Genomic DNA, 13,004 nt, shown 5'->3' with positions numbered 1-13,004 from the left:
GCCTCTGCTTTCGCCCTCTGAGCTCAGCTCGTTTGGGGGCCTGGGTGGCTGTTCCTCCTTCCCTCACATTGTTGCTACCGTATTACTCTTTACATCAATGTGATGGGCTGTCCTCCCGGGGCGAACGGTAGGAGGCCAGGAGACCCTCCCGCGGCTGCAAAGCCGGCCGGACCCCCTTGAGGCCCCGCCCCCTTCCCAGACTTCCCGTTCCCTCAATCGCGCGGCATGCAGCCCCTGGCGGCTTATTGCTGAGGTGGAACTGGAAGGGGGGAGGAGGGATCCGGGTTGAGGGAGGCATGCAGACTAGCGGAGAGGCGCCCCAAAATGTAACTGGCATAATTTGGACGTATTTACAGGAGTTTATGGGAGCGGGATGTCCTATGGCTCATGGAGACCTGAGAAGGCTTTATTGGGGGGAGAGGAAGGGGGAGAGGGGGGGGGGGGGGCTGGAGTTTGGCTCCTCCCCCTCCATCCTGGGGGCCCAGGTGGGGGTGAGGGGTCCGGGGGTGTCTGCTGGCGTCGTCGTCTCGGTTGCATATTATTAATGACTTTTTGATTTTTTTAAAAAACCCTTTCCCCCACCCCCCACCCCCAGCTCCTTTGACCTTCTTCCCTGTCACCCCCAGTCCCCCCACGGGGGGGAGGGGAGCGTTAGAGGATGGAGGGCAGGGTTGGGGGAGCGCGGCGGGCGGCCCTGGGAGAGCCAGGGGGAGTGGCAAGGGGCGCGAGGCGCAGGGACACCCCGCTCAGGCCCGCGATGCTGCTCAGGCTGCGGGATTTCTCGTAACCTGGGGGGGGGGGGGGGGAAAGGAGGGGCAGAAACATGGGGAGGAAGCATGGAGGTGGGGGTGCAGGGGAGGGTCCAACAGACAGAGAGACCCCGAGCCAGGGAAGCAGGGGGAGGAACGGCCAGAAAGGATAGGAGCCGGAGAAAGAGAGAGAGGGACGGGAAGAGGCAAGGAGACAGAAAAAGGGCGGAAGCACAGAGTCCAGGATAGAGACGGCGAGGGAGACAGAAGGGATAAGAGACAGACACCAAGACATAACAAAACAGATGGCAAGAGGCAGAGAGATGGACAGAGGCGGACCAAGGAGATGGAGAGAGAAAAGTGAACAAATCGGACAGTCAGTCGGAATCAAGGAGAAAGGTTCAGACATGGGGAGGGGGGAGAGACTCAGGGTTAGGAGGCAGGGTGGTGCCCACCGAGCCTCCCCCACCCCATCCCCACCGCAGCCCGCCCCTCCCACCTCCCCTCTCCCTACCCCCGTTGGCCCCCTTATCTGAGGCAAAAGGGTTGGGGGGGGGGCAGCAAGGCGGATGGTGGGCAGCACGGGCATGGGGAGGGAGCTCGGTGGAATGCATGTGGGGGGAGCAGCCGGTGGGGAGGGCTCGGGAGGGCTCCGGTGGGGGCTGACCTAGCGGTGGAGAAAGGAGGAAAGGCAGGTGGGTGGGGCTGTGAGAGGCAGAAAGGAGCGTGAACTGGCAGTGCCCCCCCCCCGTGGGGGGGGCGGACCTGAGAGAGGCAAGGCTCACCTGAAGGTTGTGATGAGGTATCTTTAAAGGGTCGTGGAACCTTCTGATGGGAAGGTCTAACAGCGACCTGAGAGCCAAAAGGGTCTAAGACCGGGGAGAGTGTGTGTGTGTGTGTGTGTGTGTGTGTGTGTGTGTGTGGTTTCTGGGAAGCTCGGGAGGATCTCAGAGTACTGCCGGTGTCTGGGGGAAGTTCTAGTGCGTTCCCAGGCAGTGCCAAGAGGTCTGTCTGGGCGAGGGGGTCTTGACCAGAGGACAGAGGGCCTGGGGGGCAGGGGTTGGAAGCCCAGTATCTTGGGAACACCCCCTCCCAGCCATTCCCAATTGCTAACCTGGGGGGAAGGGGCAGGGGGGGACCGAGGGTCTCGCGAGGTCTCAGGCGGTGACAAGAGCTGGGGACAGAAATACACAGAGTCACGGCGGGGGGAGGGTGGTCAGGCGGAACCCCCCAACACAGCCTCACTGTTGGGGGGACGGAGAAACGCCGGAATCTCTTCCTCCTCTCTGGTGTTTTCCGGGGGAGGGGAGCAGTGAAATGGGGGCGGCCAAAGACATCAAATATGGAAGGAGCTTCCGGGGTGACTGGGGGAAGGGCTGGGGGAGGGAAGATGAGGGAAGGAAGGGGGGAGGGCTGGGGAGGAAGGGGAAACAGGTGTTAGGTGTTGGGCTCAGGTGATTCGGGAAGATGGACAAGGGTAGGGTCATGGGACAGGTAGGGGATTGGGGGGGGGGTCCTGGGAGAAAAAGAGGGGGACAACAGGGGACGGTGGGTCACCCAGGAAGGATGGAGAGAGAGGAAGGAGCTTGGAAATGCAGGAGCGGGGAGGGATCCAGGGCGTTGGGGCAGAGAGTTCAGTCAGCCCCATCAGCTCCGGCCATCATTTGAGTTCAATGAATGGATTTTGGCATCAGAGGCAAGAGAAGCAGAGACCCCTCCCCCAAGCCACCCAGCCCCCACACCTCCCTCCCTCCCTCCCTCCCTCCCATTTCCAAATCCTCCCCCCTCCCTCAATTCCGTGGGGGCCCATCCAGACCTCGCGGTGGGAAACAGGGTGGAAAGGGCCTGGGCGCAAGCAGGGGGAGGCGTGGGTGAGGTAGGTGGGAGCAGGGAAAGGGGGGGGATAATGAGATGACAATGGAGGGTGAATTGGGGAGTTAGGGGGTGGAACGAGGAGGGCCACTGTCCCTTCTGGACTCGGAGCCCAGAGGCCTGGGGTCTCATCCCTGTCTGCTCATGCCCCACCCCCTGAACTTCTGTGAACCAAGGCTGTCCCTGGAGGCCCCCGTGTCCCACTACAGCACCTCCCTAAGCTGCTGCACCTAGCGATTCGATTCTTTAAGGATGTGTCTGTGTATTTCTAAAGAAGATTCCGCAGAAGTTTGTTGAAGGAATAAGTGATAGATCAAATTCCTTCAGGGAGCTCCCTGTCACCTTTAAGGTCAAATCCAGCCTCTAGCCATGGCCACAAAAAGCTCTCATGATCCTTCCCCCCACCCCCACCCCAAGCTCTGTCTGGCACCCCTCTCCCCTGAGCTGCTCAGTTCCAGCCACACCTCCCTCCTTGCTACACCTTTAACAAATCAAGCTCATCCCACCTCAGGACCGCAGGACCCTTGCACCTGCTGTTCCGCCGGCTGGCCCTTTTTACCTTTCGGGGTCCACGTCACCTCAAAAAGGCCTTTGCAGACCCCCTTATCTGAAGTGGCCAGAGTAACGATCATGTCCTTTTGTCCATGTGTTGGGTTGCTTTTCTGCTTCCTCTGATCAGGGGGTGGCAAGCTTTTCCTGTAAAGGGCCGATCGCTACATATGTTCAGCTCTGCGGGCCACGCGTTCTCCGTGACAACTATTCCACTCTACTGTTGTAGCATGACAGTGGCTGTGCTCCAGTAGAGCTTTATTTACAAAACAGCCTGCTGGCAGGTTTGGCCCAGGGGCCGTAGCGTGCCAATCCGTGCTCTAGAGTGTCAACTGTGATGGCAGAGTCATGCTTTGTGAATCGCCAAAGTTCCAGTGCCTGGAACTGTGCCCTCAGCGATTAGTTGCCGAAGGAAGGGAGGGAGGGAGGGAGGGAGGGAGGGAGGGAGGGAGGGAGGGAGGAAGCGAGCTGTGTGTTAGCCAGGGTTGCAGTGAAGATTACAGAATCCTGTTAAATTCCTGGCGTGTGATGAGTGCTTGGTTATGTTTGTTGAATTACTCAGCTACTCTGTCTCGCCACTGCCAGTTCCCAGCCCTGTCCCTCCCAGTCTGTCCCTGATCCCTAACTCTCTCTGCCTTGTCCCTTCCTCTGCATCCCCTCGGACCCTCATCCCAGCCTGCTCCCCGGGCCTCCTGACCTCCAGTCTCCTGTCCATGCCCCACACAGCCCAGGCGCTGACCTGCCCGCCCCCCCCCCCCAGGGTCCCTAAACAAGGTTCAGCCCAGGCCTGCTTTCCTACCTCACGTCTACCTGCCAGTCCCCAGTCTCCTCCGCTCTGTTTGGCCCAGTCCCTGTGGTCACTATGTCCCTTGGGATCACTTCTGCACTTGAGGTCAGGACACCTCCAGACCTCAGTTCCTTCGGGAAGCCTTCCCCATTACTTTCATCCTGCCCTGGGGAGCGTGCGAGTTCCTCTTACTGCGTGTCCCTGTGGTACCTCCCCTTGCGCATGTATCACCCCAAATAGTGGCTTTCTAGGTCAGTGTCTGACTCTCCCAGCAAACTGGGAGCTCCTTGGGCGGTGTGGTGGTGGTGGTGGGGTGGGGGGGGTTCTTCCCTGTTGATTCCCTGTGCCTAGCACCACGCAGGTGACACGCAGGTGACACACAGGTCCTTGGTAAGCGCTGGCCAATTCACAAGCGACTGGACGAGCGGCTGAGTCTTCCCCATCCCATCTTGCACCCCAGAGTGTCCTGGGTGTGTACCCCATTTTCTCAATTGAATAAAAAACCCAGGGAGGGGGGGGAGGCAGGGAGAGAGATGTGAATGGGGGTGAGGATGGGGGTCAGTCGTGAGGGCAGGGGAGGGAGGTCAGGCACACGGTGGGGAGGGTCGGGTTAGTTCTGGAGGGTTAGTGAGGGGCAGGGCAAGTCCTGGAAGGGTGGGTGTGGGGTCAGTGTCGTGGCTGCTGGTTAATTGGATGGAGCTGTTCGCAGTGAGGGGACAGGAGTCTCGGTCAGTGGGGGATGCATGTTCTCAGAGGGGTTAGTCAGGAAGAAAGTGGGGATCAAAGGGTGGGGGCTACTTACCCCGGGGGGAAGGGGTTCGTCCGCTAGGGGGATATCCAGGCTGCGGCGTTGGCGTTGAGGTCGGGCAAGAAGCTTGGGGGGCCTGGCTTACGCCAGTCTGGGGGGGGCAGTGGGGGAGCACCGGTGGCTGGGGGTGGGGGAAGAGGCCAGAGGGTCCGGGGTGGGGTGGGGGGAAATGGAGATGGAATAAAGACAGGTGAAGGGTCAGTGGTGAGGAAACTTGGGGGGCGGGGGATCTGGGAGGAAGGGAATTTGGGGCCAGGGGATGGGGGAAGGGAAGTCCAGCACCTCCTCCCCCATCTCCCTCCCTCCCCTGAGGGAGGGAGAGAGAGAGAGAGAGAGGGAGGGCTCCAGGGGGCCAGTGGAGGGCACCTCACCTTTCCGGATGGAGCCATCAGGGGAAGGAGCGTAGTCGGTGAGGAGGAAGCAGGCTCGGTCCCGGCTATAGCGGCCACGGCTGCCAGGGGTGATGGGGCTCTTGTCTTCCGGGGACATGGCGGGCTGGTCGATGGCTGGGCAGTCCTCGTGGGCAAGCGCAGCTGCTGCAGGGTCCCCATTGGGGCGGGGATCTGCGCCAGAGGGACAGACAGAGACACAAAGGAGAGAGTGAGGTGCAGGAACTCAGGGTGGGGGTGCCATTAGCAAGGAGGGGGCTGGGAGTAGACGCCTGAGGGGCAGGGTGTCTCAAGGAAGGGACAGGAGGGGCAGGCCGGAAGCTGGGTGCTGGCGTGTGTGGCTGGTGGGTTTAGGGGACAGGTCACGGGGTGGGGGGAGGTGTTGAGTGCCGGGAAGGACAGCAGGGATGCGGAAGGGCGGTCAGGAGTTGGTGTGGATGGAGGGTGCTGTGTGGCGGGAGGTGGTGCTCGGGCCAGGTGTTGGGTGCTGGGAAGGGCAGGACTGGGTGGGGTGCAGGGCATCTGGAGGGTGGTTGGGAAGCGAGCTGGGTGCCTGGAAGGAGGCCGGGGTAGAGTGCCGGTGGGCGGTCGGCTGAAGTGAACGAGTAGGGCGGGACCGGGGTGCGGTGTTGGGTTGGTCGGGTAGATGGGTTGGGGTAGGTTTGTAGGGACGGCTGGGGGGCCTCAGGGGGCTGGGAGGTAGCTGTTTAGGGAGGGTGTTGGGTGCTGGGAAGGGCACAGCGGGGAAGGGTTGGGAAGGTGACAGAGGAGGGAGGGCGGGAGGTGGGGGTCCCCCAGGCTCTGACTTGAGCTATTTTTAATTGGTGTGAAACTGGGTCAGCGGCCGAGGGAGCCAGATGAGGGCCGGGCGGCCCAGCTCCCTTTCTTGACCTACTTAAGTCATGGGGGTGGGGCCCACCGGCTTCTCCCTGCTCAGGACCACAGGACCTTGGCCCCCAACCTTCAGAGACACAGACTCCCCTAGGGGGAGGGACACACCGGGTCAACTTTCTTCTCCCTCATCTCCTTCCCTTCACCTCTTCATTTGGCCGCCTCTCTTGTGCGTCTCTCGGACTGAGCCGGAGCCAAGGGCCCTGGGTCCCGAGTCACCGTCACACGGCCGGCCCGCCCTCTGGGCCTGTCTTCCTGGCCTCTACCTACTTCTTGGTCTTTGAGTCTTGTCTCCTCTCTTGGCCTCGCTGTCATTAGAACCTGAACTCTCTACCACTGGCCCTCCGCCTCTGTCCTCTCTCTCTCTGTCTCTCCTGCTCTCGGGGACAACTGCTTGCTTTCTGTCGCTTTCGGGCTCTTTTCTCCGCATCACCACCAGAAGACTCAGATGCCGTGTCTCCGGCCGGCCGGTGATTCACATGTTAGACCGTCTCTGTGCCTGTGCCCGAGTCCCCCCTCCCGGTAGGCCGATCGCTCTGCCTCCCTGGTCCCCCCGAATGTCCTGGCCGCGAGTCTGGCTCTCCCCCAAACCGTCTCTTTCACACCGAATCCGTCTGTTTCCGTGCCTCTTCGTTGACCTCAGCAATAGCTGTTCGCTTTTCTCTCTCCCCTCTGTAGTGACCGCCCCGGGCTCTTAAGCGAAGCGGTGGCCTCCTCCCCCCACCCCCATCGGCCCCTCATGCGCCCCTGCTCACCTGCGCGGTTGATCTCAATTACTTCCTCCTGAGCCAACGGGCAAGGCTCCCCGGGGGCCGGCAGAGGAGGCAGCCCCATGATCCCGAGCCCCCCCGCGCCCCCCCTGAGCAGCCCGGGGTGCGTGTGGGGGCCCGCCGGGTAGGCCCCGGCCACAGTCACCCCCACGGAGGGCGGGGTGATGGGTGGCGGAGGGCTGATACCGCCGCTGCCGTGGTGGGGGTGGTGCGGGGGCGGCGGGGGAGGGGGGTCGGGCTTGCAGTAGTTGGGGGAGCCGGGCTGCGGGGGCCGGGGGATGTGTTTGTTCTTCTTCTTGGGCAGCTTCTGTTTGGCCATGGCCAGCGAATAGTACATGCCAAAGTTGTTGACGATGACGGGCACGGGCATGGCGATGGTGAGCACCCCCGCCAGGGCGCACAGTGCCCCGACCAGCATCCCCGACCACGTCTTGGGGTACATGTCTCCGTAGCCCAGGGTCGTCATGGTGACCACGGCCCACCAGAAGCCGATGGGGATGTTCTTGAAGTAGGTGTGGTTGGAGCCCAGGATGTCGTCGGGGTCGGCGCCGATGCGCTCCGCGTAGTAGATCATGGTGGCGAAGATGAGGACGCCCAGCGCCAGGAAGATGATGAGCAGCAGGAACTCGTTGGTGCTGGCGCGGAGCGTGTGGCCCAGCACGCGCAGCCCCACAAAATGGCGCGTGAGCTTGAAGATGCGCAGGATTCGGACGAAGCGGACGACCCGCAGGAAGCCCAGCACGTCTTTGGCAGCCTTGGAGCTGAGGCCCGAGAGGCCCACCTCGAGATAGAAGGGCAAGATGGCCACGCAGTCGATGATGTTGAGGCTGCTCTTGAGAAATTCCACCTTGTCCGGGCAGAAGGTGATGCGCATGAGGAACTCGAAGGTGAACCAGACCACGCACACGCCCTCCACGTACGTCAGGAAGGGCTCCGTCTCCACCTCCACGTTGGTGATGTTCTCCGGGGGAGCCCCCGGGATGGGGGAGGCCTGCGTCACCGTCTTGTTGCTGATGTGGATGAAGCCTTCGTGGGTCTCCAGGCAGAAGGTGGTTATGGAGATGAGAATGAAGAAGAGGGAGGCGAAGGCCACATACTGCGAGGCAGGGCAGGAGAGAGAGGGCAAAAGGTGACCCAGGCATCTGGTCAGCCAGCCACCTCTAGGAGACCCTCCCAGCGGCCGCCCCTCCCCAGCCCCCACCTCCGGGGAGACCCAGGAGTCCCCACCCCACGCCTCCATCACAGCCTGCGTCCTGCTCTTCCCTGTAAAGCTTGAAAAGGGGGGGAGGGAAAGGATCAGAGGCGGCTCTCCCCGGCTTGGGACAGGAGCTGGCCCCAGCAGTGGTGGCAGACGGGCCACCGACTGTTCTCGCCGAAACGGCCATTTCCGGTCCTTTACTGCGTCTCCCAGACCACTTCCCCACACCCGGTGTCCCATCTCAGGACTCCCCAGCAGGGTCCAAGGATTCTGCGATGGGAGGGGAGTGGCGGGGAGACTAAGATCACTCACCCTCGGGGTATCAGAGGCTTTGGAGCTCAGCTTGGAGCCAAGGGAAGAGGAAGTGGAGAAAGTGGGCAGGGAGGCAGAATCCCAAAACAGTCACAAAAGTTATGAAAGCCTGCATTTGGAGCCAGCGTTTCCATGGCCTAATTTGGGCAAGGAGATTAAGCTTTCTACACCTCAGGTTTTTCACAGGATTATTGAGGATTACATTAGATGAGTATACAAAAGTCCTGGCTCCAGAAACAGTGCTTGGCCCAGTACCTGGAACTCAGTAAGAAAATCTGAGCTCCTGCCAGGGTATGGAGGCATCAGTTAGTGGGGGGCAAGGTCGATGCCTCAGAGAGAAGCCAGGGTTTAAGGACCTTGGTCACAATGCCCGGGACCCAGAGAAGGGAGAAAGCTGGGTGTCCAGAGAGGACAGCAAAGGGATGGAACCACCGAGGGGTGTTAGGGCCATAAATGGGGGAAGAAGTGAAGGGTCAAGTGTGCAAAAAGAGAAAAGGACAGAGGCAAGGAGGGTTGGAGTTCAAGGCTCTGGAGAGAAAGGGAGGGTCAGGGGCCTGAACGTGGGGGGGGATGGGAGACGGTGGAGCTAGGGCCAGAAAGGTGAGGAGGCTTTAGCCAGAAGTCCAGGGGGGGGGGGCACACGGGTCATTTCAAGATGGGGAGGACTCGAGTCCTGCACGCATTGGTGTGGATTTTGAAGAAAACCTTGAGGAGCCGAAGGGGTGCAGGCAAGATCTTAGAGAAGGAAGAGGACGGAGCAGGCCCCTGGAGATGACGGTGGGTTTTATCAAACACGCAGAGAGAAGAGTGAGGTTAGTCCCTTGGAGAGCGAAGGGGATGGGTGTTAGGGCAAAGAGAGGGCTTTAGTCAGATGCGCAGAGGAGGAGGGCCTGGGTCGCTTGACTTTTAATCAGGGACTCAAGAAGAAAAGGGGGCTCAGGGTCAGACTGAAGAGAGGACCCTAGACTTTGGGGTGGACTGGAGAGCAGCAGGGTCCCTCAGCAACTCCCCTTCCTCCACAGGGCTGAGGGGGCGGGGTCCGGGCTTGGGAGGGCTTAACTTTAATCTGAAGTGCAGAGCAGAGAGGCAAGCCAGAGGGTGCCGCAGAAGGGCCCGGGACCTTGAGGTGGGCTGGGGTCAACCTTGGCCCTCTCTGCCCCGCCCCCCTCCTCGGTTCTCCGCAGTGGTTTAAGAGGCCAGAGGCCGCCGCAGAGCGCATGCCCTATGCTCCCCCGCCCCCTCCGAGCCGGGTGCGCGGCGCAGGCTGCGGCACCGCAGTGGGGGCGGGCCGGGCCGGGGGGCGGGGCGCGCGGCGGCCAGCACCGCGGCCAGCTCCCCCGCCGCAGTGCGCAGCCGCCGCGGCCGAGAGCGGTCTTAACCCCTTAGGGGCCGGAGCAGAGCAAGAGGGGCGCAGCCGCAGTGCCGCCGCTTCACGTCGGGAGACCGAGGGCCAGGAGTTTAACTCTTTCCCTCCCAGGGCAAGGAGGGGAGGGTGGGCACCCGCCGCAGTGCGCAGCTGTAGAGGCTGGACAGCGCCGGGACTGGTTTAACCCCTTGCCCCGAGGTGGTTCAAAAGCAGAAGGGGTAGGAGGGCATGGAGTCCCTGTAAGAAGGAAAGGAGAAATTACGGGGAGGGGAGCGAGGATGAGGTAGGGCCGTACCCTCCACTTTGCATTGGCCTCCGCTCCCAACTCTCTCAAGCGGTCTAATAGTCTGGAAAGTGCTTGGCACGCCTACACTCAAGAACCATTTGTGGAGTGAGTGACCACCCCCACCCCCACCCCGTACCTGTCCCGGACCCCTAGTCTCACTTCAGCACCCTTCAATGGGTTCACGAGGGAAGGGCGCCCCAGGCCATGGGGGAGGAAGCCACTCAGAGGCCTGAGGGATCATTTAGGGCCAAGTCCCTTCGGAACCTCTTCCTCCTCACCTCCCCCCACCCAACCCCAAATCTCGCCAACTCAGCGCTTCTCAGGACCAAACTTTATGCGGTGCCTCCGGGTCCCCCCCCCCCCTTCGCTCCCTCCCCTGGCGTGAATGCGGCACTGCGGCTCCGCGTCCTTCCCGGCCCAGGACACGGCACGGTGGGGGGAGGGGGCCGGACCGTTCCTCTGGGTGTTTGGGTCCCAGGGAGGCTGGAGGGGGGGGGGGGGTGCCCGGAGTTGCTCCTCTTTGCCCCTCTTTCTAATCCTCCCCCATTTTGAACTACCCCCCCCCTCCCTTCCAACACAGGGAGGAAGTTAGTAGGAGGAAGAGGTTCAAGGGAGAACCAAGGGGGACGGTATCTGGGAAGTTATAGATGTTTAAGGAAAGTTTTGGGGGGAAGATGAAGGGAGCTTTGGGGGAAATCTGGCATTTCAAGGGAGATAAGGCTGGAGTGTGGACTCTTTGGCTCACTTTGGGGGTAGGGGAGCAGAGGGGCCCAGTCCTGGGCTTTAGATGGTGGGGCAGGGAGCTTGGGAATGGGGGAGTGAGCAGGGCTGGGGTAGGGACCAGTGGAAAGATACCAAGGCAGGGTGGAAAAAACTGGGAGCTATTTTGAGAAGGAGGTTTGGGGTTGCTAACTTGTGGGGGAGTCCCAAAGACAGGTTCGGTAAAGTTCTGGAGCAGGAGGAAAAGTCAGTTGACTGACTTGGGAAAGGGCCAGGAGGCTCTGGATGGGGGATCCCAGAGATAAAGAGTGGGCTGTGGAAGGGAGAAGAAGCTGGGAGAATCTGTGGATGAAGAAGGCATATGGGAGCTTCTGGAGAGGAAAGACATATTATGGGGGCTCAAGGCTCTTCTGGAGACACTGAGGAGGAGTGTGAAAGGCTTGGGGGAAGTCTGGAGCTTTATAGGGAAAGTCCTTGGGATGGGAGTTGGCGGGGAGGATGCAGGAAGATATGTGAACACAGAGGACTGGAGGGTCCCAGAAGGGAAGACTCCCCAAGGCTCAGTGTTGCAGTAAGGGGGAGGGGGAAAGTGTCCTAGCCAGAGCAAGTGGTTTGGAGATTCACAGGGGTCTAGGAGGCTCTGAGATGAAGGCGGAGGAGTCCTCTAAGACTTTGGAGGCAGAAGTAGGGTTCAAAAATAGCCAGAACACTCAAACTTGGAGAGAGGAGGAGGTGCGGGGAGAGGGGCAAAGGGAGAAAGAATCAGGGAGGTGTTGTAGAACTTGAGGGATTGAGGGCTGGAGAGAGGGCTTCAGAGGAACTGCAGGGGGCAGGGGAAGCCAGGAGCAGTGTTCACAGGGTCTGGGACACTGACGGCTAAGGAGGGAGGTCTTTGGAGGGTCTGGGGATGGTCCAAGAAACTCAGGGCTGCGGAAGGGTCTTCTGGGGTCTCCGGGGTGGCCAAAAGAGGTGAAAAAGGATTTGCAGGGGCTCAGAAGACTCGGGCTGGAGAAAATTCTTTTGAGGGTCTCAGAGAAGTCCAGGAAGGGAGGGGTGAGGTTGTTCACAGACGCCCAGGAAATTCATACTCGGGGAGGAAGTTTCTAAGAGTATTGGGGAGCCTAGGGAAGCGGGGGGGGGGGGGGGGGGGTTGGAGGGATCTGGAGGGTTCTGAAGGTTGCGGAAACGTCTTCTGAGGATCTGGGGATGGTCAGGAGACGGGGGTGTGTTCAGAAAAGTACAGGAGACTCAGGTTTGGGGAAACAGGCTTCTAAGACACTGGGGAGCCCAGAGACCAGGAAGACCAGGAGGGGCTGGGATGGGCCAAGGGATTCTAAGGGTTAGGATGGGGCATTCACAAGAGGCTGGGATCTCCAGGAGAAGGAGGAGGGAGGGGGGCTCCGAGAGCACGCTCACCCTGGCGGCCCGCGACGAGTAGGGGTCCTCGAAGAGCGCCCACACGCGGGGCTGCCAGCGGCGCCACCACGTGCCGCCTGCGCCGCCCGCGCCCCCTGGCGGCCCCCCGGCGCCGCCGCCCGCGTCCTGGAAGCAAAGGCGCTTGAGCTCGCCGCCCGCGCCGTCCAGGCCGCCGCCGCCCGCGCCCGCCTCGTCGTCCAGACCCGCGTCGTGGGCGCCAGCGGCGTTGGCGGCGTTTGCTGCGCCCGCAGGGTCCGGAGCCTCAAAGGAGTCGAGCGCCTCTTCGGCGTCGCGGTGCTGCCGGTAGGTCATCCAGCAGCAGGCCTCCACGTCGGTCTCGTCGATGCCCCAGAAGCCGAGCTCCTCCTCGAAAAGAGGCCCGCACACGTCGGCCGGACAGTGCAGCTTGCCTGTGCGGTAGTAGTTGAGCACGTAGGCGAAGACTCCCGGGTGCCGGTCAAAGAAGAACTCGTCGGCGCCGGGATCGTAGTCGAAGCGCGCCGCCGCCTCCGGCTCCGTCAGGCCGGCCAGCCGCGTCCCCGGCAGGGTGCGCAGCGTCGAGCGGTACGTCTCATGGCGCACGCCGCCCACGTTGATCACGATCTTGCCGCTGTCGCCACCGCCGCCGCCGTGCCGCCCCATGGCCGCCGCCGGCAGCCCGGGGCATGGCTCGGCGCGCCGGCCCCCGGGCCCGCGGGGTGCCGGGGGGCCCGCCGGGGACGCGGCGGAGCCGGGCTGCGCAAACTGCTGTTGCTGCAGCGGCGGCGGTGACGGCGGCGGGGGCAGCGGCGGCGGGGACTCGGGCGGCTGCGGCGGTGGCGCCGGCTGCTGCTTGCTGGCCCCCTGGCGCCCGCGGAAGGACGAGACGCAGACTGAGCTCAGCATTGGACG

The 13,004-nt window shown here is 62.0% G+C and overlaps 1 protein-coding gene across 1 annotated transcript; it reads right to left on the bottom strand.

Annotated features, from left to right (window-relative positions):
- Positions 1 to 1,313: 1,313 nt before the first annotated feature.
- On the bottom strand, positions 1,314 to 12,998 carry KCNC3 (potassium voltage-gated channel subfamily C member 3). Its single transcript, XM_042919353.1, is given in 7 exon segments — positions 1,314 to 1,601; positions 1,864 to 1,923; positions 4,760 to 4,865; positions 4,867 to 4,886; positions 5,137 to 5,328; positions 6,801 to 7,911; positions 12,114 to 12,998. Coding segments are annotated over 6 exon segments (2,331 nt in total). The 3' UTR covers positions 1,314 to 1,601; positions 1,864 to 1,906.
- Between the last annotated feature and the right edge of the window lie 6 nt (positions 12,999 to 13,004).

The sequence above is a fragment of the Panthera leo genome, chromosome E2 (assembly GCF_018350215.1).
Source record: "Panthera leo isolate Ple1 chromosome E2, P.leo_Ple1_pat1.1, whole genome shotgun sequence".
Taxonomy (NCBI): domain Eukaryota; kingdom Metazoa; phylum Chordata; class Mammalia; order Carnivora; family Felidae; genus Panthera; species Panthera leo.
Note: the sequence above shows the minus strand (reverse complement) of the source record. Positions and strands in the feature narration are given on the sequence as shown.